At 42.4% G+C, this 15732-nt stretch overlaps 1 protein-coding gene across 1 annotated transcript; it reads right to left on the bottom strand.

Moving 5' to 3' along the window:
• Positions 1-1078: 1078 nt before the first annotated feature.
• On the bottom strand, positions 1079-10997 carry LOC104375076 (uncharacterized). Its single transcript, XM_086615016.1, has 5 exons — positions 10709-10997; positions 6882-6977; positions 3677-3781; positions 2806-2901; positions 1079-1188 (listed from the first exon to the last, which is right to left on the bottom strand). Exons 1-5 carry the CDS (start codon positions 10941-10943, stop codon positions 1079-1081), a joined length of 642 nt encoding a protein of 213 aa, XP_086471142.1. The 5' UTR covers positions 10944-10997.
• Between the last annotated feature and the right edge of the window lie 4735 nt (positions 10998-15732).

The raw sequence follows: 15732 nt of genomic DNA, 5'->3' as shown, positions 1-15732 counted from the left end.
CAGCACAGGCGAGACATGGAACAACGGACGGAGGAGTCTCAACCTGATCTGCATCCCATTTAAAAGGCTGCAAAAGCTAAATGAGGCCAAACAGGAACATGTCCAGAAGACAGGCCTCATCATCCTCCACATTGGCGATTTGTGACAGACACGGCTCTTCCTCACTGCCAGTCCTTATCCTCCCATTATATCACTTCTGTAACACCACAGTCTTGAATAGGAATGAATCATCAATGTCTACCTCTCCAGAAGGGAGATAAACACATTTCCCTGTCTTACTGGGACAAGGACAGGAAATAATTGGAAGTTGAGAGATGATCAGATAATATGATTGTAGAAGTAGTCAAGATAAGGACTCTTTTAGGGTATCAGTGTGGATGAATCTTTTCAAAAGTAACAGTGGAACTGCCTGAACAAGTACTGTGTTTCATTTTTTTTTAATACTGCTTAACTGATCAAGATTCACATCTGATTGGGGGGCAGGGGCAGGAAGCGTACATAAAGCAATAACGAGGATTTTAATAAGATGCTTTGCAGCTTGCTGATGTTCCAGAAAGATGCAAACTCTGCAAGTTTCGTCTTGCAACCATGTAATCTTATTGAAGGTAAATTATACTTGAATTAACATCCACTTCTCATGATCTGAATTAAGGACACTTTGTTTCATGTGCTTTTTAAAAACACATCATTAATATAATGCAGTAATTCTAGTCAAAGGGGAAAAATATCAGAAATAAAAGCATAGATCTATTCTGAAGTACTTTATTTGAAGAGTAAAGTTTATTTCAAGGTCAGCTGTATCAACCAAGACATAATACTTCTGCTTACAAAGAAAAATGAGAACAGAAGAAAACATGTGCCATACACTACACACACGTGGATACTTATAACAGCTTTGTTACAATCAGCAATACTTTTCCTTCATACAGAAAAGCGTTTACTTATTATACTGAAGACAAAAACCTATCTGACATCAATCAGTTACCATGTTTTCTTTGAGGTCTCCCACTGCTGCAAACTTCATCTCTGTATGACGAGCTACATGAAGGAAATGCAGCTTATCTTTGCTGAAGTTGCTTCACTCCTTCCTTTTCTTCGTGCACTGCAGACCAGAGTACGGCAGTCGACATCTGCACACGTTTGGAGCTATGCATTTTCCTCCATGTTGACAAGGCAGCTTACACACAGCTGAAATGAGACACCAGACACACAGGATGTCTTCAGCACAACACAGGATCGTTTTTCTTCTTTGTCTCACTGTGCCAGCAGAATTGTTCCCTGATGACCGCGCTGGGACAGTATAAATAAAATCATAATGGAAGAACTGAAAAGCAATGCCTCTCAATTTATAGCATCGTGGCCTTCACTGGAATACAGCCACAGGATGTCTAGTCTTATTCATGCTCCATTCCCCCTTTAAAACACTATCATTTCTGTTGTTCTTTAAGGCACAGGCTATTTTTGAGATGGATGCCTCCATGAAAGTGAGGGAACAATAAAAATTCTTACTGAAACTTATTCAAGCTGGGTCTTGGATCCACATCCATGAAGAAACAGTTGCCACATACCAGCTGCTGCTCATGCACTGGCTTTATGTTCCCCAACTCCCTCAAAAGCAGGGCAGAGGAGGACTGACTGGGTGCAGCTTTAGGTCTCCCCCAGCTACACACCAGTTCAGTTAAGAAGCCAGGGGCTGTAATTTGCTTATGAGCATCTGTACCAACAGAAGTCAAGCTGGTTGCAGATCTAGTTAGTTCAGCAACAGTGATTACTTTGACATTAAGAACCTGAACACTTCTATGAAGTGTTCCTAACCTTCGAACACTTCCATTATTGCTGGAGCAGGACACGGAGCTAAGCATTTTGTAAGTTCTCTGCATCTCCCATGCTCACCTTTTAATATCACCTTCTATCTTGATACACTGATGAATACAAAGGATAAGCATTTTGCTGGTCAAATGGGAATGTTGAAGTATTATTTGTTACTGTTTTCTTGACTATATATATTGCAGAAGAACTAACACTAGTTCATTTGGATTCCCACAGCCACACAAAAATCTGGACTTAATCTGGAGACCTTCCACCCACGATATTGAGTTCAAAAGCAACATTTAAACGAGCTTTCTCTCTCCCAGAGAGCAAACCAAAAAACTTTCTTTTTGACAATCTCAGGATTATTGCCTTTAGCAGCAGGGCAGTGCTGTTTTGACCATGCAAGGCCCTGTCAGAGAAGGGTAGATTAAAGTTTTTATAATCATCATCAGCTTTTGTGAATCAAAATTTGGGAAAACGCAACTGGTTGTTCAGCAAGAATATCAGTCAGTACTAATCCTGATTACAGCCGGCTTTCTCTTACTCTTTTAAGAGCACCTGGAGCTGATTCTGCCGACTTATCTTCAAAGTGCACAGCAATTTTCAATTTTCCATGTCCATAAAATTTAATGAAGCTTCTAACGCACATCAGTAGTGATGGTGTTTCTGTAATGGCCATCTTCAGTTCTTTATACTGGGGTCTCGATTTATAGAAAGTATTTTGGAAATACTTGCAAGTAATGAATTTGGTGACAACCAAAATCTGAATCTGAATTTACTTAAGGTGAGAAAGCTCTGTCTTTCTGACCAAACTGAAAAGCCAGCAATTCCTTACGCATACTTGTAAGATCCCCAGTACACAGGGGCAGGTCTCATTTACTCTTCTGAGATACTTTCCTGGCAGCTTTGTTAGACACTGAAGATTTGAACACTGTGTTGGTAAATCAAACCAGTGGAGAAAAGGACAAACGAAAAATGTCAGAAGTCATTTACCTAAATGACATGCTCCACCGACCCATCCAGCCGGACAGCTACAAATCCCAGGAGCCACACAAGCTCCATTATTCCGACAACCTTGAGGACAAATTGCTAGAAGAAAAGAATGGCTAAGTCAGCAGGATTTATAAAACTGATATAAAAGAATTCTGACAGAATGAAAGATTCAGGATGATACAAATCAAAATGGTAAAACACATTTTCTTCCAGGCCAGATATTCAACTGGTGTAACTCTAAAGGCATTTCCAGGACCATGGAAATGGAAAAAGATATCTATGTACCATGTTAAGAATTTTGGTTTAAATGTTAACAGATGCATATTGTAATGCAAACTAATTTGACATTATTTTATCTGAGTATGTACCAATAATGTAGGTCCTTCATTTCTACATTAATGCAATGACATTTCCATAGTTATTGGCCTTTTAAGTATTTTAACTTTTTTTTGTTACTGCAGTTATATTTTTAATCAATATCAATATTTTCATTATGTAAATATACCTGGTACTGTGAATGACCCACACCATGATAATGTCACCTTATTATCCTTATTTAATAGCAAAGTAATACAGGCATTTTAACTGAAAAAAAGAGTTCCTTCAAACTTTTCTCCCAGGAGAAAGACAGGGTTTAATTTGGTTCGAGGGTTGCATATTGCCTTTTGTACAAACCAAATGAGTAAGAATTCTGTTCTTGAGAATGCAGTGATAAAAAAATAAGACTACTCTAATAATGTATCTAGCAAATTATTTCTATTTCCAGTGCCCTCTCATCAGGCTGCCACCAGGACTTGTTCACACGCCTTAGGGACTGTTAGCATTTAAGTCACCTGTGGTACAAATAAAGCATGTGAACGTAGACACCCACCTTCTTGGCATCTTGATCCGGTCCAGCCAGAAGCACAAAGGCACTTCACAACTCCATTGACAGAGATGCATTCCCCACCATTTTGACAGCCTCCTTCACAGCTTACTGCAGAAGAACAGTGCATTTCAGAAGCAGCATAGGACTTTAAATAATTATCTCTAAACAGCTGGTCTGTCATCAACTGCTTGTTTGTCACATCTGCAAAGACTAAAATTTCAACTATTCATTGCAAGGCACAGTTCCACAAGGAACTGTGAGTGAGGATGACAGAACCTCGTCTGCAAATGCCAACTCAAAATGCAGTCAAAATTAAGCATGTGCTTAAAAGCTTGTTGACCATTTAGCCTGAGAGTACCAACAAACACACACAATTATCGCTATGGCACAGCTCCTCCCCTCCCCAGCTGTGAATCAGCTGTTCATCAGCTACACCACTGCTCATCGGCTACACCGCAGTAACTACTAACATGCATATTCTTATCAATCTTGCCAAATCACAGCTGGCAAGTCAGTAACGTGGTCAAGGATTCACATACTTCCCTACCTGACAGGACCTACACGTAACAAGAGGAAGAAGAGAAAAGGATATTACTTTGACAAATGAACCTATGACTATAGTCGAGTGGTGCCTTCCCAAAGACCAACTGTCTAAGTCAGCCTGCTCATTCCAGAATCATTCTACATGTCAAATTCCTGACGGCCCCATGAATGAAGCATTATTTGTGCCAGATGTACGATTGGTATCAACTGTGTGTGCCATATTTGAAATCTCATTGTATATATTATTACTCTCCTGTGCAATCAACTGCGTCCTTTCACAAGCATGAGTGTACGTGTACACAACACCTTGACTGTATTGAAGAGAAACAATTATCCTTTATCATAAGTTAAATATGAACAGTTGAGATGTCTGCTTAATACTTGGTATAAAAAAATCTGAATCTCGTTCTGCCGCAAGTTTGGAGCACGATTTCAGCTAATGGATTTTTGGCACAAATGCTGAACAGGCAAGGACACACGAGTCAACTCCAGCACAGCTAGAAAAGGTCTTCAAAGCTCTTTTGCATATTTCTTTGTCACACAGCCTAAGTTAATGTATTTAATATTGATTGTATTCAATCAGCTGTAGTGACTGGGAGAAGTGCCTGAAGACTGGAGGAAAGCAAATGTCACTCCAGTCTTCAAGAAGGGCGAAGAGGACCCAGGGAACTACAGGCCGGTCAGCCTCACCTCAATCCCTGGTAAGGTAACAGAACAGCTGATCCTGGAAACCATCTCCAGGCACATGAAGGACAAGAAAATCATCAGGAATAGTCAGCATGGCTTCACTGTGAGGGTGACCAAGCACTGGTGTAGGTTGCCCAGGAAAGTCGTGAAGTCTCCATCCTTGGACATGGTCCTTGGTGACTGGCTGTAGGGACCCTGCCTGAGCAGGGGGCTTGGACAGGATGACCTCCGGAGGTCCCTTCCTGCCTCAGCCATTCTGTGATTCTGTGCGATGCTGTAATAGCACGTTGCACCGCGATGCAGGTTTGTATATCCAGGCTTCATGTGCCACAGGGCTCCACCTTAAAGGTGAACACAATGACATCCCTTCCTTACAGGGACAACATGGTAACAAATACATGTAGGACTTCTACCCGACACAAATCCAAGTCTAGACTGTAGTTATTAGCATAATCAGAATCTTCACTCTGCTTTTCCTATTTAAGTAGTTTCTCTCACCTTGCTTCTAATTTAAGCTCTTTTGAGAAGGTCATTTCTCCTTCTGTACAGACCCCACAAACCTACACTTTCAGTTGGCTTCTAAGAAATTAAAAAAAAATAATCCTTTTGCTGGAAATTGATGCTGCCCACGCTCCAGTTTGCCTCATTGTTGTCAATGCTGTTATGTCTACTCAAAATGAATAGTTATTTCCCAGTGCACTACACAACAGTACTGTTATGCAGATCCTCGTTAGAAGACAGTTCCTCATCTATCTTATTCCTCTATAATGTCAACAATTTTAGTATCAAATTATTATCACTGGCAGTTGAATCTCTGTTCAGTCTAGATAACATCCCAGAGCTACAGTTTATGCTTCTGCAAACTTAGACAGACGTTATGATGTTAAGTACACTCAGGTCATGCTTTCTTCAAAAGATACCAAATACAGCTTTATTAAAAAAAAAACACAAAAAAACCAAACCCCACCTCAGATGATCCAACAACAACTAGACTCCAGAGAGCTGCAGAAGCTACCCGAGCTCTTTCCCAAGTAGCAATTCAGGTTACACTCCAGGTAAACTCCTGTAGCTGTTTCACATTTGAAGAAAATAAAGAAAACGCCCACAGAATAAACATCAAGCATGAACAGAGAATCCAGCGAGGTGCTGCTAGCTGCTGTGACCGCAGTCAGACAGAACACTTATTTAGTTCTCAGCACAGTGATGACTGCCTAACTAATTTATCAGTGTCTGTTCAAAAAGAACTTTTAGAAAATTTTTAAGTGCCAGGCTGAGACTTTTCTTCTGAAAGGAAAATAACACTTTCTTCTCCCTCACTCTCTGGGGATAATCTTGCCTACAACATCATTTTCCCCTCAAACTATTTCAAGTTTGCTTCCCCTTTTATCCCAGAACTCAAGTTACCATCAGTAGTCTAATCATTTCATAAAAACATAATGTTTTCTAGGATTGCCTTTTCCATTCCATGAATATATTCAATAGGCTTCACAAAACGGTAAAACGGGTCTTTGCTACTCCTCATCTCTGTCATCTCCCATTACCTATCAACAATAAACTGCCACGCATACCTTGAGCAACTTGCCCTCAATATTACCATCTTGCAGATACTACATAAACGTTTCAACCACCTAATAGAGAAATAATATCTATACAAGTCATCTCATTAAATTATTTAGAAAAGGTCTGTTGTACAGCTAAATGGAATGTTTACATAACACATAAAGAAGATATTTTCCAAGGGACAAAATCCTCTCAGATTCCCACAACCCATTTCCGTACATATACTCTACCCCATTCCCCTGCAAGCAGGCAGATCCTTGAGGCCATGCATTTTTTGACAGTAAGATCAGAGGTCTAAGGAATTAAGGTCACTATTTCAAAGCATATTAGATCCTGGACTTGAGGAGTCCTAAATTAATTCTGTCTGTTTTCAAACTTCTTGTCTTTCCAAGCTATCACTTGTTTGGGTTTTACTCACCTTTATGACAGTATCTACCCCCATAGCCAGGTGGACATCTGCATTTTCCAGGTCTGAGGCACTCCCCACCATTTTTGCATTTTGGATAACATGTTGCTGTAAGACAGACAACAAACAAAGTTTGGATAAATGTTGGTGAAGCTTATCAAAATTACTACTTAAGTACATAACAAATCTGCAATATTTTAGTCTCTGAGCACTCAGTTTGCATCACGTTTCCTAAGATATATTTGCCCTACAATCCCACATTGCCAATCAGGTGAAATAGTTTCCCTGCACTCCACCATTTTAAGCTTTTAAACACTCAAAACTAAGGAAGCTTTTGGACTGTAGACAGAATAGACAGAAGAGAGAGCCATACTGAAAAGGAACGAAGGAACACAGCTGGACTGCCAAAGAAGCTTTTGATAATTGAAGTCATGAAATGACAGGTGAAAAAAGAGGTGATAAAAAGAAATGATTTAGTGAGAAATGCATCTTCAGTGGCACCTTCTGATTCTTAAGATGTAATATTAGACTTAACTCTTTACTGTATTCCTACGTACCTCTTTAGAAAAACTACTCGCTCATTTCATCATGCCTATTCTCTAAAATGTCTCCAGAAATAAGTCAGCACTTCCTTCTCCTCCATCCTCTTTTTTTTTGTCTCAGTTGGCCTCTCAGAGACCTTTCTGTAACGTACAGTGTTTGTTTAGAAATCATCTGAGATAAATGTAACTTTTATCATAACTGTAATTATCTGTTGGGAGAAAAGCATTTATAATGATCACAGATTCTGAAACTTTTTCATTGCTGATAGCTTGGACAAGTTGGATAAGGCATAAGCAAAAATCTTCATTTTACAAAGTTCTGGATTAATCCGGTCAGATTGAAAATAAATTACTTATCACATAGCCCTCCTTGCTATTCATAAATCATCCCTGAATCAGCTCTGGTGTCTGACAAAACATTTGTTTATTCACACACAGATTTTAGAAACTCATGTGTTTCAGAGAGTCTCATCGGAACTAACTGCAGGTGTGAGACAAGTTTTCTACATCACATCATTGCTTTATCCTCTGACTGGGTGGGTGAGAAGTCCGAAACAGAGAGAAGAAAGTGGAAAAGACCAGCAGTGAATACCACCACACTGATTTTGCCCTCAAGTACTTATTGCACTCTCAAGCCATCCACCTGAAAAATAGAGGATTTTTCATGTTACTATCTGCAGAATGAGTATTTGCATGCAAATAAAGGACACTGACACGTATGAAAGAACCATTCAGCACTTCAGCACTGTTCTCATCTGTCAACTTTTACTATTCGGACTGCTGGATACTTTCCCATGCAAAGCATCTATTTACAGGAGAGAGCTGGACAAAGACTCTCCATTAGGCACATACCTTTTATAAAGCAGGGATCTCAGTAAAGGGCAGGGGCTGTGTGAAAGAATTAAATATTGTCCTGAAATCCACAGCCTCCAAACTGTACTTCTTTTCCTTATGCTTGTTTTATCCTTTGTCAAAACATATGCAACTCCTCCCAGACTTTTAAAAATAAGCAAGACTGTATCTCCAGTGAATGGGAGGGATCTGACCTGCAGCTTCACAACACAACATGCTACCAGTGGCCTCATCAGAAAAAAGGTTATGCTGAAAACACTCTGAAGTATTTTACAATACACCTGTGTTCAGAAACCTCTTAGGATTGCTCACAGGTATTACAGTTGGGTCCACCAGAACCACTCTACACTTGTGTGTCACTGTGATCCCATTTTGATCAAGAAGGCTAAGCAGAAAAAACTCTTTTCTAAGCAACCTACCCAACTAGAGAGAACCAGTCTTAGAAAAAGTCTTACCCAACTAGAGAGAACCAGTCTTAGAAAAAGTCTTACCCAACTTTTTCCCTCTGTTATATCCACGTTTTGCAATCCCGCAGGCTAGGGTATTCCAAAACCTATACTGAACATAGCATCTGTGCATATAATTAGATCCATTTAGCTTCTAATCACAAATTCAAATACATTTGAAGTTCACCTACTTAAAACAAGAGCAAACATAACTTTTTTTCTGAACTACCTTCAACTACAATGAAATTCACTTCACCTTTTGTTAATTATAGAACAGATTTTTCTCCTTTCCTTCTGAACCATCTCAATAGCCAGAGAAGGCTAGAGGCATCACAAAAACTTTTTTTACCCCACTATTTCAAGAACATGGCAATTCAATTAAAAAGCACAGCAAAAAACTGAAAAACACCTCCCATTCCAGTCAGACAGACAGACATGTCCCACCCTTCATTGGTATGTTTCTGGTGAGCAGGAGGAGGAAAAAAGTTAACTTATCTGAGTGGGTTTTCTTGACAGAACAAGAGATGAAACTTCATTTATCCAAATTTTTTCTGCATTGATGACCTTATCAGAGCCAGCATTCAGTAGCTCCCCTAACAATACTAGACAGTTCACCTCTAGTTCAAAAATGGGTCTGCATCTCTGACAATCTTTCACACCTTCTCTAAACCCCCAAAAATGTCTAGGATCCAAGTTGCTTGGAATAGCACATTCTGCATAGTTATTCATCCCTACTACGCAGTGCATTAGCTATACATCATTTGTCACCACCTGCTAGCCTTAGCTTCTAAACAAAACAACGCTCCATGAACTGTTACGGTGCTGAATGAAATTTTCAGCATCCCATTTCAGATTTAAAAAAAATAATGTTTTAGAAGAAGGGCACCGAGAAATAAAACAAATACTGTACAAATTACATTACGTCTTCACCCAGGACAAGATGTAAGGCAAAAGAACTTCTCCTGATATGGAGTGGTTTTTACCAATTATTAGCCACAACGTTTTGCAGTTAAACTTTTGAAGAAAGGAATTAGAAATTGGGCATGTTACATTAAATAGAGTTTAAATTGAAACTCTTCTCACCAGTGTTTACTTCTGCATACTGGGCAATATTTTAAGAAATACTTTGTCTCCCCCAGGAAACCAACTGGAACAGACTTCAGTTCACCCCATCTTTACGCCTTCCACCATGGAAACGGGATGTACAAACGATTCTGCGGGTCAGGCTCAGGAAGCTGTCAAGCCTCTAAAAGCGTCATTCCTAATTCAGGCAAGTAATTAAACGTGCACAGAGAAAATTATAAAATGCAGATGCAGAAGCCTACCCAGTAAGTAGATGTTTACCCAACGTTCAAACGACGAAACACTACCTACTGACAATACGGCCATTTCCGACAACCGGGTCCTCTCACCTACCTGCGTGTCTTCATGACGGAGCTGGCTCCTGGTTGCGCCCCATCAGTTCGCTGTCACTGCCTCACCCCACCAGAAACCGGGTGTCTCTACCCCTCTTCCAACCCATCGCACGTGCATCCCCCCTGGCATCGAACCACCACCGTCTCACACCACATCCAGACTCGAGCTCCGCAGCCCTTCCTGGAAGGATTACCCGCAGGAGGGCCGACAGCTCCTGGAGCTCACACACAGGTACTTGTGCCCGGGCGCTGTTCCGGCCGGGAAGCGCCCACAGGGACTGCCACCTGCGACGAGGTCCCCGCAGCCCGGGCGGCCGACGCGCGGCGGGGCGCCCACCGCCGGGCTGTGCGGGCGGCCCGGCGCCGTGCGCGGCGCTGCCCGCCGCGCTTCTCACCTGTCCCCGCGGCGAGGCGCGGCGCGGCGCGGAGCGGCCTCTCCCCTCCCGCCATCGCCCCGCGGCCGCCCCGCAGCGGCGCCCGCCTCGCGGCGGCTCCTGCCCGGCGCACCCCAGCACAAGCCGCTGCCTTCCCCCCGCCACCGGCGCCCCGAGCGCCGCTCCCGCGGTGCGAGGCCGGCCCGTTACCGTGCTGGCAGCGCTCGCCCTCGTAGCCCTTGGAGCAGAAGCAGGTGCCGTTGCCGAGGCAGAGCCCGCCGTGCTGGCAGCGCGGGCTGCAGGCGGCCGGAGGGCCCGCGCCGAGGGGCAGGGCGGCCCCGCGGGCGGGCAGGGCGCCAGCCTCGCCGCCCCGCCACAGCGCCCACAGCGCCAGCCAGAGCAGCAGGCGGGGCGGCCCGCGGCCGCCGCCGTCCCGCCGAGCCATGGCCGGGGCGCCTCGCCCGCCAGCAGCCGCTGGCCCGGGCAGCTCGCCGCCGTCCCGCTCCGCTCCCCGCGGCCGCCGCCTCTGCGCGCACTCCTCTTTCACCCCCAGCTCCTTCACGCCCCCCTCGCTTTTCCCCTCTCCCTTCTTTTCCACTCCTCCTCCTCCTCCTCCCCCCCACTCCAGCGCCGGCCTCCCCCCCGCCTCGCGGCGTGTCACGGCGGGTGGAAGCCCCACCCGGGCGCCCCGGGCAGCCAGCGGGTCACCCGTGCGCGGGCAGGGCCGGGGCTGCCGCCACCGGCCTCCCACCGCGCTGCCGGGACGCCCACCCGGCTGAGATAAACCAGGCCCGGGCAGTCTGTGGGCCCACCACCGGCGAAGGACCTGCCACTAGGTGCTCATTTATCGGAGCTCAACTATGCGCAGGACAAGGAGTCCACCTTAGCCACGAGATCCAGCAGTGGGACATGCTGCTCCTTGGCCCTTCCACTGGTTTCCAGGATGGCACCACTCTTGCCATGTAACCGATATCCCTCCCTCTTCGGGAACCTCCAGAATCTCTAGTTGCTCTTCACTTTCATCTTTAAAGTCACCATAAGATGTGAACACTGTAACACAGTAGTTAAGAGTGATTTAAGAGAGAGGACTGACGTACTGAACTCGCTGAACCGTGCAGATGGGAAAATGGGAGGAAGATGGGTTTCATGCTGCCACCTCATCCAACATGCCATCTCTGGGAATGGCTTGAATACAATTCTGTGACAAATAAAATAGTGATATATTTCAGTTGAATTGTGAAAATATCTTCAGTTGCAAGAACAGAAGCATAGATGATCAGAAAACATTTTTCCCCTCATTATTTCCCATCTTTCACAAGTGCTTCCTACCATTTTAATTGTTTCCCAGGGAAGGCACACACTTACAATAGCAAGGGAATTTTTTCAGACAAGTGCAATTCACCAATAGCAATAGAAGTATAGTATAAACCCCCCTTCAAAGCATCTATAGGAAAGTGAAATAAGCCTCATGCCTTTTGAAAAGCTAAGGAAAAAACAAGTCCGTCTTCAACAGTGGGATCTGACTTTCAATTAGTTTTGCGAGTGGCATAAAACAGCTTAATTTGTTGCCTAGATGAAGCAGTAGTATGATCCCGTAACTGAATTCACTTTGACTGGAAATTAAAATTTGTGTAATTGCTTGAGAGAATACAAGGCAAAATAACTTCTGTTGGAAAACTGGCTTTGATCCCTTCTCACACCTACAGAGTGTGGAACATACAGTTCCTAGAGCGAGTAAAATACAAGGCAAATCTTACTGATAGTGTGAGGTGCTGTCTGGCTTCCTGCAAACATTAAGGTACGTGTAATGTGATCTCTGCAAGACTCTATTTAGCCTTTCAAGGAGCAAAGTAACATGTTGAATGATTAAACAAGAGAAGCCTAGAGGTGCAATACTAAACATTTGCCTAAAACAGACGCAATTTGCCTTTTGCTTGTACCTGGGCAACCAAAGCAACTTTTAGATGACAGGTACATACAATTACATTCATCCTGTGCAAACCCATGCTGCAAATATCCTTTCATGTAGTACTGACGATGCAAAAAAAGCAGTGATCTAATTAGCCATGCATTAATTGCCATAGTCTGTAAATTTACTATCTAGAAAAAAAACCATCTAAACCCTGTTTGTATTCCATTTTCAGTTGTGGTGGGAAGAACAGGGTCTCTGATATTCGTATACAGTATTCCCTCTTGCAAGTATGAGGGTAATTGGATTGTGCAGTGCGAGCACTCTTGCTAAAATTGCTTGCCAGAAATATATTGGGGAATAAATTCTTCCCAAAAGGAATAGCTTTGTTTATGCCAACTCCACAAGAGCAAAAGGAGAGAAGAAAAGAACTGAGACACTGACTCTGGGCTGTATTGTTCTCTGGCTATATCATAATTTTACACTTCCTTGACTTCTGCCAATAATTTTGACCATATTGAGTTCTTCACAGAATTATTTTTCTATTTTTTATCTTTTCTCCACTTTAATGTGTAAATGTGCTTTTCTGATATTAACACCTAGCAACAATTCATTCATACAGAATTCTTTTCAGGTTTTAACAGCTATTCTTCATTATTCATGTAGAGAGTCTGATTTTTAAAGTACTATTTATTTTCTGTCCTGTATTCCCAGCTTCCCTATTCCAAAACATGACTTCTGGTGGCTAAGGTTAATTAAGAGCCCTTTTTTTCTGTATTTCTTTCCAGGTTTCCTTTGAGGATCTTAAAATAATTAATACGAAAGAAAATAATCGCATTTTGAAATATGGTAAGTGCCCCTTCAGTGGAGATAATTAAATGCAAAGATTGTATTAAATAAGCTTGCCCAGGTGTTTCGTTGAATGAAATAAATTTGTTTAAACATTATCTTCTGCAGAAAGGATTAGACTGCTTCACCATCTTTGTGCATCTAAATTCATCTCAGGGCTTATCAAATTTGCTGAGTGCATGTCTGCATTTTAAAGGGATTGTGTCATGTTAACAGGGGTTCTCACTGAAAACAGAAATGCTTCCAGGCATCCGACATGCTTTAGCCTTAGAAGCACAATCTGATAAAAAAAGACAGCAGTTAATGGAGTTGCTAAGTAGAGTGTTAGACAAAGAGAATTCACATTCATTGGTGTCGTAATGGTTATATTTGATACTTAGCTTCAAATTAAAAGTAAAGCAGTTTTAGGAGTAGGACATTCACAAGCTCATTTTTTGCTTATTTAAACTGTAGAGGAAGGAGCATCGACATCCTTCTGCTGCACTGGCTGCCTGTATCATAGACAGCAATACGTAATAGCCTCTGGAGGGACATTGCTGCCCAGTCCAGAGAAGACAGGGAAGAAGAAGTGAAACCCACATCATAATGTGAGCTAAGGTACTTGGCCATATATTGTGGGAATAAGGATGCTCACCTGGAGTCTGGGATTCTGCTCCCTGTAAGGCAGAGCAGGTGCAAGGGCTGGGCTCTCCCACAACTCCATGGCAACTCCATACCCCACTTCTGGCCGTCCTAGGAGCATGCACATGTATCTCTTGCTTATTTCAAAGACTTTTATTTCATTACCGTGTGAACAGTATTCAAGAAGTATAAGCTCAGATCTTTACGTGCCATGGGATTTTAGGAGTCAGCCAGCCGTAACACAGCACAACCTGCTCTCAAAAGTACTGACCTGTAAGAAAACGATAAGCCTAGAAATCAGGATATGAAGTTTTAGAGGGTGCTTGTGCAGTGATGATGCACAATAATCTAATAAAATGTCAGTAGCTCATTAATCAAGTAGATTTGCTGGGGTGGGAGGTAATGTTAGGAGGTGTAATACAGATCTAACCTTTTTCCTAGCACTGTGTGGTTCAAAGCTCTGACAATCGTAGCTGCACTGTTACAGTTGGACTCAGTGCCGTACTTAATTACGGCTAATAACATGTCACCCAGAGCTGACGCTTTGTTTGTCAGTGTAGCATCACAATTAGCACCACATTTATAAGTACTTTCAGCATAATTTGATCTCTGTTCTCATCATGTATGGATGAGCCATCAGGTAATGGTACAGTTAAGTAGCATTGATCAAAGCTGTATCCCAACTCAAGTCCATGTCAAGTCTTTCAGATAACAGGGACTTATGACCAACATCAGTCTTTGTTGACAGTTTGAATACTAATCTGTCTTCCAGTGCAATTGGGCTATGGTGACATTTGAAAAATATGTATGAAAGTCACTATAATTCTGCTAAAAGCAGGAAAATGATATATGGGTTTATTTTCAAACGTGACCATGTGTGAATTAGGTGAGCAGAAATACTGTATATGTACAGGCTGTGTAGAAACATTCGTCCACAACCGCCATGCACATCTCTTGTTGGTGTCCGAAATTAAGGGTCTCTATGCATTGCATGTACAGTTTGTCACCATTAGTGCACCTAGCCCTGATTTCATAATATGAAGCCCTATTTTAATTTATCTGAAATAAATATATTAATCTGTAGGATGCCAGCCCTGTATGCAACTTTCAAAACCACTATTCTAATAAGTAATTTTCTTCGCATAATGGCACTCTCAATGTCTGATGTTTAGTCAACAAGACTGATGTGCACTGAAGTCCTTGTTCACAGATTTATATTGCTTACTAGATAGAAACATGGAAGTGGTATGTGTTAGTGAGACATTACAGAATTAACACTTTAATCATTGCAATTAGTTATAATCTCTTGTATTGTCACCTTTCCTAGGCATTTCCAATTAGAGCGCAGAATAAATCTGTGCCAGGGGACTCTGGGTATCCCAAAGCACTACAGGAGTATGGTCAAAAGGCCAGCCAGGATCACTAGAAACGGTTTAGCTCAGTCTGAAGCTCTGTTTTATGCAAGACAGGGTCACTCAGTCACTGCTCCCTCTTTTGAATCCTGGATGTAAATTACCTGACGGAAAAAAAAACATAATTTCTTTTGCCTGTTAAAAGATTACTGAGCAAAAAGATCAAGGCTTGTGTTATTCCCTGGCAAACAGCTCCGCTTTCAGCTGTAACCTTAATTCCTTGTTGGATCTGATTCTGTCTTTTGGGGGAACGTTCAGTGATTTCTAAGCTAATTTGGCCTGGAGTTTAACTTTCAATTTCTACAAAGCAGGAAGGCCAGTGACCCTTTATCTGGTTTCACAAACATAAAGCGTTACTTCAAAGTTGCAATTTTGTAAAATGAGGCCCTAACCTTCCACTGCAGATCACCTTGGTTAGTAGTTACAACGAGGAGGGACCAAAT

This window comes from Tauraco erythrolophus, chromosome 7 (assembly GCF_009769465.1).
Source record: "Tauraco erythrolophus isolate bTauEry1 chromosome 7, bTauEry1.pri, whole genome shotgun sequence".
Lineage (NCBI taxonomy): Eukaryota > Metazoa > Chordata > Aves > Musophagiformes > Musophagidae > Tauraco > Tauraco erythrolophus.
The sequence above is the reverse complement of the archived record's forward strand: the minus strand, read 5'-3'. Positions and strand labels throughout refer to the sequence as shown.